The 13,757-nt window shown below is 44.5% G+C and overlaps 1 protein-coding gene across 5 annotated transcripts; it reads left to right on the top strand.

Moving 5' to 3' along the window:
• Positions 1–3,639: 3,639 nt before the first annotated feature.
• S1PR1 (sphingosine-1-phosphate receptor 1) lies at positions 3,640–9,071 on the top strand. Of its 5 annotated transcripts, none has more exons than XR_011234530.1 (3): positions 3,640–3,844; positions 5,604–7,317; positions 8,788–9,071. XR_011234530.1 is itself a non-coding variant. In XM_069479094.1 (2 exons), the coding sequence occupies exon 2, from the start codon at positions 5,769–5,771 to the stop codon at positions 6,915–6,917; it is 1,149 nt and encodes a 382-aa protein (XP_069335195.1). In that variant the 5' UTR covers positions 3,640–3,844; positions 5,604–5,768; the 3' UTR covers positions 6,918–8,288. The 5 variants fall into 5 exon arrangements, 2 of the variants coding, with proteins under 2 accessions (XP_069335195.1, XP_069335194.1); XR_011234531.1 differs by having other exon boundaries at positions 3,640–3,952; positions 5,604–7,070; XR_011234529.1 differs by having other exon boundaries at positions 3,640–3,952.
• The last annotated feature ends 4,686 nt before the right edge of the window (positions 9,072–13,757 follow it).

The following is a 13,757-nucleotide window of genomic DNA, read 5'->3' as shown; positions in this document are numbered from 1 at the left end:
AGAGACAGAGGTGGGGGGAGAATGAAGCATTTTCTCTACAGAGAACTCTTACACATACGAAGCTCTTTCATCCTCACAATGACCGAGAGAGACAAACATCATTATTCCATTTTAGAGATGAAGGAAGTTAAGGGAACTTGTGCAGAGCCACACAGCTTGGAACTGGCAGTGTTAAGGCTGAACCCAAGTCTGGTTCCAAGGCTCAATCACGTTCCACTACGTAGTTTTGAATGTTGTCAAACAAGAGAAGAGAGAGGTATTGGGACCTAGAATGAGGGGAATACAGTGAGTTTTTGGCAGAGGAAACACATAAACATTCAGGTAAGTTGAAGGTAAAGAGTCAGCAGAAGCCAGTAATTGAAAGTATAATACAAGAGAGAGAAGGAATAATTGACCCACATCTTAGAAAGTTTGGAGGACACAGAATGGTGACATGGGCAAGAGTTTGCCTTGAGAAGGAGTAAAGTTGCTTTGACTTCTGAAACAGGTGGGAAGGAGGTAAGGGTGGGTGAAGTTGCTATTAGGCTGGAACTTGGAGAGGAGACAAATTGAGGTGTTCATACTGTTTTCTCCATGAAGTAAGAGGCTAGTTATTCTCGTGCAAATCAATGAGGGATAAGCTGGATCTTTACCAGCGGTTAATGGGGAGAAAAGGGAGTTATAAAGTGACTGGAACAATTAGGAAAGAGAGTTGCCAGATTTAACAAATAAAAAAACACCTTGCCCAGTTACATTTGAATGGCAGATTGACAACACATATTTTATTCGTGTATGCTCCAAAGAGTGCATGGTATTTTATCTGGCAACCCTTAAAGAGAGACACTAAAGCATGCATGAAGAACAGCAAAGCCACTTTGAAATCAGAAATTGGGAATGAAGCAACCTTAACGTGTATTGGGCATCAGATGGTAAACTCCATGCGATGAGAAATAAGGTAGGAACACTGGGCTTGGCTTCCAGGCAGCAGCGGAACAGGAGTTGGGCTGGCAGCCAGCAGATAGCTTGAGGATGCAATTCTTAGGGCCTCTCTTGAGAGCAATGGGAAGAGATGTGTGTGGGAACTGGAGACGTGGAATTGGCAGGGAAGTCATTGCTGGAAACAGCTTTGCCTACTTTCTAATTTTGTCTGAGTGGGTCTTCCACATTTTATATCCCCTAGATGTACACTAAAAATGAATATTACTAAATAATTACCTGCAAAGTATTTGGGCTCTTTAAAACATTGGATCACTATTGAATGTTGTCCTCACCAATGGTATTCACAAGAAAAGTACTGATTTCCCCAATGAAGTCCTTCAACCTGTTTGAGGTTTATCATGGTGGTTTGGAGTAGTGGTTAAGGGTCTGCAGCCTGTCTATGGGTATATTCCACATTAACCAAGTTGCTTAATATGTCTGGGACTCAGTTTCCTTGTTTAGTATTATCTAATTTGTCAGGTCATTGTAAGGATTAAATGAGTTAATACGTGTAACACTTACAATCTGGCACACAAATACTAAGAGTACAACCTTACATTAGATATCATAGGCAGGCAATGAGAGGTTTGAGAAAACATTCATTAAAAGTCAGGTGTGATGGTTCATGCCTATAATCCCAGTGACTCGGGAGGCTGAGGTGGGAGAATCCCTTGAGCCCAGAAGTTCGAGACCAGCCTGGGTAACACAGGGAGACAGTCTCTAAAAAAATGAAAAAATTAGCAGGGTCGGGTGGTGCACTGTGCCTGTAGTCCCAGCTACTGGGGAGGCTGAAGCAGGAGGATCGCTTGAGCCCAGGAGTTTGAGGCTGCAGTGAGTTATATCTGGCTACTCCACTCCAGCCAGGGTAATAGAGCTAGACCTTGTCTCTTAAAAAACAAAGACCCAAAACATTCATTAATATACATATGTATACACTTTGTATACATATACAGAAAATGAATGGTTTAAAAAGGACATTCATTACAATACTTTTAGGTACACGTTGTTGACATGTACAAATTTAAAACTTTAAATCTGGAGGTCTGCTTCTCTTCAGGAACAAACATTTCAATCCCTTAACTGTTCATTGACTCATGGTGTTTGAGCTAGGAGACAGGCATTTGCAGTATTTAAGTTTTAGAACACAACTCTGCCACTCACTAGCTGGGAAATCTACAAGCTACTTAAGCTGTCTGAGTGACATTTCCCTCAACAATAAAATGAGCAACAGTGCTTGCTTGCTTCACAGAGCAATAGTGTTAAATTGATCTATCACATGTTTGACACAGACCAGGTGCGAAATTCACATTAATTTATTTCCCTTTAAAAAAAACTCATAAATTAGTGTGGGCGTGGCGGGGCTTGTGGGGTGTGGGGTGGGGGTTGCCAAGTTTCCACTTTTGTTATACTGGGTAGACACGATACATCCTCCCTTTTAAGTGAACTAAATCCTCAAACACAGTCAGGGTCTATTATGAAGTCTAGAGAACTGTTATCTTAGTTTCCACGTTGTATGAACTTACTGTTGTTGAATATGCGGGTATGTGTGAATTAACTGTCACTTAATTTTTTTTTTTTTTTTTGCAAACTCATAAAATCCCAGAAGCCAGGGGTCTGTTGTTTATTCATTCAGCCTCCTTCTGAGTCATTCAGGTACAGGGTGTGTCTATCGGTTGAAACTGCACAGCGGAGGAAGTTTTGAGTTCACATCTGCCGGGATGGTAAGTAAGTAAGGCAGGGACTGGGAGGAAGACTTTGTAACAAACAGTAGGGCACGGCCAGAAGTACTCTGAACTTGCCACTCGGGCAGATCTGACCAAGGCCACCTCTCACCCTCACGTTCTTAAGTAGCATCAAGGCAAAAGGTAAGGATGGGCGAGGTGCGAGTATTGAGATTTGGGGACCTTTGAGTTGCCTCCCAAGTAGAATGTGAGCGAGGGGCGCCCACCACAGCCGGGCAGGGCGGCTCTTCCCCTTTGGAAATTCCTGAGCTGCCCAAGCTTTTTAAATCTGTCAGGCCCCGCCAGCGGCCCACCTCCTCAAAGGCCACACCACTGGCCAGAAACTGGGACAAACCGGCCTGACTTAGTGCCCAGCTGAGCGAGGGAAACCCCCGCCCAACACGAAGGCCGGCGCTGGCCCGTTTCGCTGTGCGCGCTGGGGAAGCCACTTTCTGCCCCTCGGACCGCAGGTTTCGAGGCAGCACCGGGATCAGGGGTGGAGGGGCGAGAGAGCAGAGGAACCCCCCAGTCCATTCTCCCTCCCGGGCCGCGCGCCTACTCCATACCTCTCGCAGCCCCTTCCCCGTCTCTCCTTCCCAGAGCGCGGCCGAGACTCCCTGAGCTCCGGTTTCCCCTGCCCGTTCGAAAGTGGCCCTGGGGGCGCCCGGTCACAGTCCTGGGACTCGGATCCTCCTAGGGCTGCGGGGATAGGGGACCAGGGAGGTGCGCTACGAGACGCCGGGTCGTCCTCTGCCCGCTAAGACTTTTCGGGAGAAAAGTTTCCAAGGGGTCTCCACCGCCTCTCTTTTCCAGGGCTCCGGAGTGTGTTCTCCCACCGCCCAGCAGCGGTGGCTATCTGGGCGAGGGCAGTGATTTATACGTTAGAATCCAGGGTTACCAGGCTCCGCCCCTTCTGTTTTTTGCTGCCCCAGATCTTTTCTGGACCGTGTTTCTCGGCAGCTCAGATCCGGGAGCCCCCAGCCACAGGCGGAGGGCGTGGGGGGCGGGGGGTGTTAAAGCATTAACCCCTCCCAGTCTCTTCCTAAAGAAGCCACCCAGCCTTAGCGCGGCGCTAGGCGACTTCGCTTTGCTGGCAGGAGCGGGCGGCGGAGAACGGGACAGGCCATTGGAGTGCACTGCTGCGGAGGGAGGGGACCTCGACTCCAGTAAGTTTGCAAGAGCACGACGCAGTCAGTCGGGGGCAGCAGCAAGATGCGGAGCACGCGGTGCAGACCCGGAGCTCTCCGAACGCAACTTCGCCCTGCCTGAGCGAGGTAGGGGGCTGTGAGTGGCGCGGGCCGGGGGTGCCGGGGAGACTCGGGGAGCCCCGCTGCGAGAGGGCTTTGGTGTCAGAAACGAATTTTTAAATTGAACAAAGCATACAAAAACTTTGAAAGCATCCGTCTCTGGGCTCTGAAAACTTGCTTCTGGGCTACTAGGGAACGAACCTCACTCGATGGGATTGTTCTTGGGCACTGGTGATTTATAGAGTTTGGGAAAGGGTTAATTCCCAATTGTAGAACTGACTGGGGCGCGGGGGAGTGGGGGCTGCGGTAGATCTGAGGAGAAGAAGGGAAGGAGCTCATTTTTGGAAATCCTGTAGACAAAGAATATAGGGGTAGGGGCAAGGGCTTAAACTTGCACTGCCCGCGAGCAGGGCGTAGAATTGGGGGGGGGGGGACGGAATGCGGAGCTTGTTGGCGTGAGCAGCCCCTGCTGTTCGGGAATTGCTGGAATTTTTCCTGCCTCTATTACTTTATTTTTCTCACATTGCTGCATTACCTTGAAACATTTAAACACCTTAAAAGTACACCTCTGCTGACAATGCCGGGTGTCGTTCCTTTCTAACTTTATCATTCTATGGGAGGAGGCAACATGTTGGGGAACCGCAGTAAATAAAACTGCCCACGCAAGGTTAGCCAGGCACCAAAGGTCCGTAATGTGAGTTTCTGGAGAGTGTGGTTTTGCACTCGACATTAGAAATGCGGCGGCATGTATTGTTACCATTAGTGGTATGACTTCTCTCTTTTACGTGTGTGCTCTGGCTCAACTAAAAATATGTATGCAACCAGTTAATGTACGAAACTTCTGGGATTTGCTGCAATCTCTTGTGAATGGTTTTCACTGAATGCCTTTAAATTTACTTGCACTGGCTTTCGGGGAAAAAAAAAAAAAAGAAGAAGAAAGAAAAGGCAGTTGCTTCACCGAGGCGCAAAGCTTTCCTGTTTATCGCAAGGCGGGGCGGGCCCGGCTGCCCACACCTCACTGCGCCCTCCGACCCTCAGCACATCTGCTCCTAGGGAGTTATTAATAGAACCCCCAAAATGACTTACGCTGTCAAATAATTTTCGTGCAAATGTGATTTCTTGCATGGCAATCAGGAGGAGGTGCTCATCTCTTTGAGCTGGGGGCTGCGGAGGTGGGAGGCAGAGATGTGCGTCCCGCCCTCAGATTGGCAGTTGTGGTCTTTTCGGAAGAGAGCCCGTGGGCTGGTGGTGAGAACGCAGCCGAGCTGGTGACTGCTTCAGAGAATCTCCCCGCTAGAAATCGGAGTTGGGGGGATGGTGGGTCAGTGGGGAGGATGGGGGTGGGTGCGAGTGGGGCGAGAGGGCCGGAGTGGAGTCAAAGGGGGCGCTCATTCCCAGGTTTCCCGTTTCTCTTGGAGTGAACATGACTCTAGGCAGAGTTTTCATCTGGTCCAGTTGGAGTTTTGCGTTTAGGTAAATTTTGGGGTTTTCTTCCTCTCTTTCTTTTCTGCAAGAAATAATAGATTTTTTTTTTTTTTAAATTCCCTCTCCGTGAGCTCTCCCCAAGTTTCCCTAAAACAAATCAACAACAACAAAATTGGAGCAATGCCTTAGCTAGAATGAATTATGCCAGTGTGCTGTGGCTTTTTCCCTGACTCTGTTCTGTGACTTGTTTAAGGCTGCGGTTTCCGAGGCCCTCTCCAACCAAAGGAAAAGCTACACAAAAAGCCTGGATCTCTCACCGAAACACCCCTGCAGCGATTGAAGGCTCGCTCGGCCTCGCCCTCTAGCGTCCGTCTGGAGAAGCGCCACCCCCGGGTTCCTGGGGACACAGTGTGGCACCATGGGGTCCACCAGCATCCCGCAGGTCAAGGCCGTCCGCAGCTCGGTCTCCGATTATGTCAACTATGATATCATCGTCCGGCATTACAACTACACGGGGAAGCTGAATATCAGCGCGGACAAGGAGAACGGCATTAAACCCACCTCGGTGGTGTTCATCCTCATCTGCTGCTTTATCATCCTGGAGAACATCTTTGTCTTGCTGACCATCTGGAAAACCAAGAAGTTCCACCGCCCCATGTACTATTTTATCGGCAACCTGGCCCTCTCGGACCTGTTGGCCGGAGTGGCCTACATAGCCAACCTGCTCTTGTCTGGGGCCACCACCTACAAGCTCACCCCCGCCCAGTGGTTTCTGCGGGAAGGGAGTATGTTTGTGGCGCTGTCTGCCTCGGTGTTCAGCCTTCTGGCCATTGCCATCGAGCGCTACATCACCATGCTGAAGATGAAACTCCACAACGGGAGCAACAGCTTCCGCTCCTTCCTGCTGATCAGCGCCTGCTGGGTCATCTCGCTCATCCTGGGCGGCCTGCCCATCATGGGCTGGAACTGCATCGGCGCGCTGCCCAGCTGCTCCACGGTGCTGCCGCTCTACCACAAGCACTATATCCTCTTCTGCACCACGGTCTTCACGCTGCTCCTGCTCTCCATCGTCATTCTCTACTGCAGGATCTACTCCTTGGTCAGGACTCGGAGCCGCCGGCTGACCTTCCGCAAGAACATCTCCAAGGCCAGCCGCAGCTCCGAGAAGTCGCTGGCGCTGCTCAAGACAGTCATCATCGTCCTGAGCGTCTTCATCGCCTGCTGGGCGCCGCTCTTCATCCTGCTCCTGCTGGATGTGGGCTGCAAGGTGAAGACCTGCGACATCCTCTTCAGGACGGAGTACTTCCTGGTGTTGGCCGTGCTCAACTCCGGCACCAACCCCATCATTTACACCCTGACCAACAAGGAGATGCGCAGGGCCTTCATCCGGATCGTGTCCTGCTGCAAGTGCCCCAGCGGAGACGCCGCCGGCAAATGCAAGCGACCCATCATCGCCGGCGTGGAGTTCAGCCGCAGTAAGTCGGACAACTCATCCCACCCCCAGAAAGACGATGGGGACAGCCCGGAGACCATTATGTCTTCTGGAAACGTCAACTCTTCTTCTTAAAACTGGAAGCTGCCGACCCACCGGAAGCTCTTGCGAGGTCACCCACCACCCCAGTGTTTGGGAAAACAAAATCTCTGGGCTTGCACTGCTGCCAGGGAGGAGCTGCTGCGAGCCAGAGGGAGAACACGAACAGCCTGGTGGTGCCGGGTGTTGGTGGGTAGAGTTAGTTCCTGTGAACAATGCACTGGGAAGGGTGGAGACCAGGCCCCGGCCTGGAGTATATTTCCTCCCCCCACCCCTTGGAGCTTTGATTTTGCACTGAGCCAAAGGTCTAGCATTGTCAAGCTCTTGAAGGGTTCTTCTGGCCCCTCCTCAAAGACTAATATCCCCATGCGAAAGCGCCTGTCTGTCTGGAGCTTTGAGGAGAAAATGTTTTCTTTCACTTTAGTTTCAAACCCAAGTGAGTGCGTGCACTTCCGCTTCTCTAGGGATGCCCTTGCGTGTCCCATCCTCCCTCCTGAAAATTCTGTTACTTTATATGTTAACTACCTGGCATTCATCAGACCTGAAGTTGTGGCACGGTCCATTTCCTGATCATCTGTAGCAGGTAGGCTGCGTGGAGTAGGAAGGCGGTGAGGAGGTGGAGGAGGTTTGGAGGAGTAGAGCAATTTTCATTTGCTGAGGCCAAAGTTTCCATGTAAGCAGGATCAATGTTTTGAATTTGGCTGAAGGCACTTTGATTTTTTTGAAAAACCATCTTTCAGTGAAATGTGTTACAGTTTCATGTTCACTGGGGCTGAAATCTGCCTAAGGAATTCCACTTTATCTAAATGATACCAGCCAGGATCCCTGGTGTCATAGGAGAAGCGAACAAGCAAAACAAGGTGAAAACTGACGGAGTTAACTTTTGTAAACCAAGGGAGATTTCCTAATGAATTAGTCTAACGAATACAACATCTGTCTTTGGCACTTTTGTTGATGTTTATTTCAGAGTGTTGTGTGATTCATTTCGAGCAACAAGATGGTTGTATTTTGTTGTGTGAAAAGTACTTTTTATGATTTTTGAATGTATTTGTTTCAGTGGGGATCATTTTATTGGATTTTTTTCTAACCTGTGTTAACACCATTGAATGTGTATTTCTCAAGAAAATACCACCCTCTTGTGCCCTTAAAAAAAGCATTACTTTAACTGATAGGGAATACCACACGTTTTTCAGTTCAGCTGTTCCTTAGATAGTAATTGAAGACATGTATAAATATTACAAAGAATAAAAATATATTACTGTCTTTTAGCATGGTTTTCAGTGCAATTAAACCAAGAAATGTCTTGTTTAAAAAAAATAGTATTTAATAGGTTTCTGACTTTTGTGGGTCATTTTGCACATAGCTTTATCAACTTTTAAACATTAATAAATTGATTTTTTTTAAAGATCCCTTTGTGAAGAGCATTTTTAAAAATAATTATTGAGACATTCTATTTGACTTTGTGGCTCTTTGGAATCAAAGTTAAGGGCAAGTTTTTCTTATTCTTTAAAGGATTTTTACCTTGATTAACTAGGGTGTGAAAAGAATGTGGTTTGTTTAGAAACCGCTCTATCTTTTTCAGGAAGAGAAACTTCAATAAGTTAACACTGAAGAGTAGTAAAGAATGAGATTAAAACCACCAACCTTCTGAATACCACATTGGCAAGTAAATGTAATTGTTTGAGTTTTAAATTGCATTCAAGTCAAACTAAATTAAGTACAAAAATTCTGTCCTAAAACGTGGATTTTTAAAGAACTAATATACAACAATGTGGTTGCAACGCTAATTTAAATTATGAGACTCAATGATAAGTTCAAAAAAGCATACATTCTTGGCTTTCCACCGACATGCTAGGGAAGTAGGGGTATGAATATGAGAGATAACAAATCATTTTATTTTTTTCAGGACACTGTCTTGGCTTCTCCCAGCCTTTCTTCTGAACCATATACAAGTATACAATATTAATGAAGTAGTTAGTTGTAGAATGTGAGCTGAATAGCATAGCACCTTTTATCTGAAAACTTTCAGTTCATAGTATCTGAAAGCTTTAACATTCCCAGTCATTAATGTCTCCGACTACAAAATGAAAGCAAAGCCCTTTGCCATCATCACAGAATTACTGTAATAGTTAATTCTTGTTTCGATATTATTGTCATCTTTGGGGGATTAAAGTAAGTGGGTTGGCTCTCCAGTTCCATTGTTACTTTCAGAACTTGTGCTTTCAAATGTCATTGAATATGCACAGGACACAGTTGGGACATGAAGATAAACCTCACCTAATAGAGTAGATGTCATTTCTGGGTAAGGTTAACTGTGGGAAACAGAAGTGTGTTCGCTAAGGAAACCTTAGGTCACAACCTCCAGCTTCCTGAAGGAAATGCCAAAAATGCTCCAAAGACAAAAGGCTGGAAACAAACTGGAATGTCTCTCTCCATCTGTCTGCTGAGGCGGAAGGAATGATTTCATGTTACACTCACTTCCTAGGGCTTTCATTACAGAGTCAAGCATAATGGAAAAGTATGTCCATTTTGTGTTTTTCTGTGACAGATAAAATGTTCACAACTGACTTATCTTCATAAGCACAGTGGTGACTCACGACGTGGGGGAAAATGGGATAGGGCGGTTGACCTTGGGGAATGGGGAGCTCTTTGGTGACAGGGAGGACAGCCTCACTTGCCCCTTGTGAGCACAGTACCCAGTGATTAGATGTGCTTTCTCGCTGGAAACTCCAGGCAGTACATTTCATTCCAAGACAGCTGGACAGTCATGGACTGTGGTTTTCCTGGGCAGATGTATGGCAGGGTACCAGTTCTGGCCACGAAACCAAGGTTTAAGATGAAGGGATACTTGACTGTATCCCAACACGAATATCTGGTTTTAATTCAGTATATTCTGAGAAGTGAGGATGAGAAAAAAAATCTCACTAACTATATGTTTATACAAAAATATACACATAAAAAGTTTTGATTAAAAAACGTGTAGTGTTTTTCAAGAGGAGTAAAGCAGACAACCTGGACAATACTTGATATATTCTTGTAAAAAGTTCAGTTGGCTCAAAATATTCCAGAAAGTTATGAAATGACATCACATAACACTTTACCCCCACCGACATTAAATGTGATTACAATTTTACAGAACATTCAAATAAAAATCTTACATAAGACAAACTCTTACTCTTGCTTTTAAGTCTCCTTATCAGGAGAAAAATCTAATTCCTTAATAAAAGCTAATCTAGTGATATTATTAGAAAGTTAGGAGTTAACGGTAATAGAAATTTTGCATTCATGTTCATTAGATATTGAATTCTATTTTAGTAATATCAGCATTTCAGTTGTGATATATGGCATCTCTAATTTTTTCCCCAATGTAAAAAGTCTTATTACAAAGATTTTAATTCTACTTCTTTTCAAATTGGATTAATGTCTGCTGTGGACATTGCCTGTGCATATCCTTATGTACTTCTAATCTAGATTGCCCTTTTTATATGATTTTGACTTTTCCTGACTCTGTTAAGTACTTCACTGAGATCTATTACTTTTTCTAGGCACTACAAATGTGGCTCTGTTTGGGAGCTACTACTCTGAAAGAACAACTTCACAAAAAGTATTAGGCTCTATCGGGAAATCCTACAAAGTGAGAACTTGAAGTTCAAGTAATTCTGAATATTAGCAATCCCATTTTCAGTTAAGAAGCATGGGATAGTTAGTACTGGGGTGACCCATTAAAAAGATATCCCACCTATGAAACCATTAAAGATTTGACCTTGTAAATAGTTACCGGCTCAAAAATTAGTCTCTAGTTAGGAACCATTATTCACTGTACCATATTTACAGTATTTGTAATCATGAGTTGGTGTAATCTCTGTATAATGTTCAGTTCTTCTTTTTTATGTGACTTGTCCCATACTCCTCAGCTGGAATGGTATTGTTTCCTGCAGATACCTAACTAATTGGATCAAACTAGATTTTATTTCATTTATTTCCAGACTAGATTTGTCTGTATTTTCTCTAAATAGGTTATAAACACCTTGAAGGAGGAATCGCAAACAACCAGAAGAAACCTTTGTAATACCTATTAGAGTTGTTCTCTCCCCATGGACAGAGCACATTCTTGATGATGAGGAATCATAATAAATTACATAATTTCCTCCAACCTGCTCTTTTGATGTGTGCTTCGCAGGGTCCAAGGAAAGAGATTCAAAAAGGTTTCTTATATATGCTGTTGCCCTCACTGCTATATTAATTGGAACTGGAGTTATCTTTCAGGACACTCAAGCAAGCAAGGTTTACTGGAATAACTAAAAGCCTTTAGATTGTCCGCTGAGAAAAAGGAAATTTTAACCAGTGGTCAAAAGAGCTAGGAGAGATAAGGAGGAAGATAATAGGGATTAGACCTACATTTAATTCAGTCTTTTTGTAACCTTTGACAAAATTCAGGACAGAGCAATTTTACTTTATGTAGAAGATAGTTCCCCTAATACATCCTATGTCTTGTTCCCTATGTTTTCTTCTTGGATTTAGACCTCAAGTGATTCCTGTTTTCCCCGTGCCCTTTTTTTCATCCGTTTGAGGACTGAAGGATTAAAATCAGAGTGAGCTGTGGGTATAGCCATTAGCAAAAGCCAAGTATGAGTTGTAGATTTGAACGAACAGGAATTTATTACATTTTGTTGAAATGTCTTCATGTACCCAACCAGCAGCTTCTATGTTAATAATGTAGTAAACTTATTGTAGTAAATTTATACATTTATATATTACTTATTGTAGTAAACTTATACATTTATATATTACTTCCATTGTAGTAAACTTATACAATGGAATACTATTCAGCACTGAAAAAAGGAACTACTACTGATATTTGCTACAGTTTGCATGAATCTTAAACGTACTATGTTGAGTAAAAGTAGCCAGCCAGCCACAAAAGAGAACATACTGCGTGATTCCATTTATGTGAAATTTGACAGTAGGCAAAACTAACCTATAGAGATAGAAATTAGAACAGCAGTTGCCTGGCGTAAGGGGATTAACTGGAAAGCAATATGAGGGAAGTTTCTGAGTTGTTAGCATATCTATATCTTACTTTTTTAAGACATGGGTTATTCAGATGTGCATATTTGTCCAAAATTATCCAACCATATTCTTAAGACCTGAAATTTAAAAAAAAAAGGCAATTTGCTAGTCTTTCTCTTCTGAGTATGGGGGCTATTTGGGACTTTCTTTGTGAAATTATGGAAAGGTTCCATGGAGTTCAATAGAATGTGGCAAAAGTCCCAAAGTGTTCCATAAAAGGAACATATGCTCTTTAAGTATTGCCCCATGCCCCAGAACAAAAACATTAAAATGCTAAATAATTGTGACCTGATGATACTCTTTGCTTCTATAGGATGAGAATTTGGCTTATTATTGGTATTCGTAATCCCTGAAGAATTTCTGTGTCTTGGAAGAGTCTAGGGATGCAATGAAACTGTCACAATAAAAGTTTATTGACATTCAGATTTCAGTGTTAGGAATATATGGTGGGTTGTAAATAACCTTCTGAAGAACGGACTTTTATTTACTGCAAGTTTATGGAAATGTATTAGTATTAGAGACACACAAACTGGAGTGTGCCCAACCATTTCTTACCACGGCCACCTGACCGAACCTATAAAAGGCATTCAGGCAGATAATAACACTTGCCCTGGATGTAAGCACAGCATTGTTAGAAGTAATGGGCAGAGACACAGGTTATGGAAGACAGGCTTATGCTACTGTGGGTTTTATAAGCTTGCAGCCAGGTATATTGTTTGCCTGTGCTCTTCCCTGCTAAGGATACCTTCTTTCAGCCCCCTCTGGGAGGAACTGGGCAGCGAGGTGAAGTGGCCTCAGGTGCTGCGCTGGTCCTTGGATAGGCTGGTAAGATTCAAAACAGGAAAGAAGGAGCAATGTTACCTGGGCTTACAAGGAGCAAAGGAGGTAGCAAGTTGCTTATTCTATTTCCCTAGAGCTCTAATCCTATTATTGCTGCACTTTGCTGCTATTCTGTTGATACCAGGGCAGAAAGAACAACTGTGGAGGAAGCACTGGTGTGGCTCATGCTTCCTGCGCCTACACCTCGTGAAAGTTTCACCCACCCAGCCACCCACCTGAGCATTCAACAAGAATGCCTGCCCTGTGCTCTGTGCTGTGGGTATAGGGGCAAATATTAATAGGAGCCCTGCCTTGGTAGCGTTTGCGGGATTTATTTCTCCAGCTCTGGTGCTTCAGTGACTTCTTCCTTTTGGGGTCCAGGGATCCTGATATGGCAAAAAATAGTGTTTTGTTTTGTTTTGTTCCCCTATGAATTTGCTCATTGTTTTACACTTCCCCTAATATATTGAGATTTTTAGCAGTGTAAAAATAATTTCATGTAACAAATATGATTGATGTGGACAGCTTTTTCATCATTGGCCTTTATTTAACTGATATCTCTAAATAACTTAAAATTAAATAACGAGCAATTAACTCACTCATATTTAGAATGGAGAGAAGCTCTTTAAGTTATTGGATGTGGCTGTACATGTCAATATTTGTATTCTAGGCCGGGCGCGGTGGCTCACGCCTGTAATCCTAGCTCTCTGGGAGGCCGAGGTGGGCGGATCGTTTGAGCTCAGGAGTTCGAGACCAGCCTGAGCAAGAGCGAGACCCCACCTCTAAAAATAGAAAGAAATTATATGGACAGCTAAAAAAATATATATAGAAAAAATTAGCCGGGCATGGTGGTGCATGCCTGTAGTCCCAGCTACTCAGGAGGCTGAGACAGGAGGATCGCTTGAGCCCAGGAGTTTGAGGTTGCTGTGAGCTAGGCTGACGCCATGGCACTCACTCTAGCCTGGGCAACAGAGTGAGACTCTGTCT

This window comes from Eulemur rufifrons, chromosome 8 (genome assembly GCF_041146395.1).
Source record: "Eulemur rufifrons isolate Redbay chromosome 8, OSU_ERuf_1, whole genome shotgun sequence".
NCBI classification, from domain to species: Eukaryota; Metazoa; Chordata; class Mammalia; order Primates; family Lemuridae; genus Eulemur; species Eulemur rufifrons.
The sequence above is the reverse complement of the archived record's forward strand: the minus strand, read 5'-3'. Positions and strand labels throughout refer to the sequence as shown.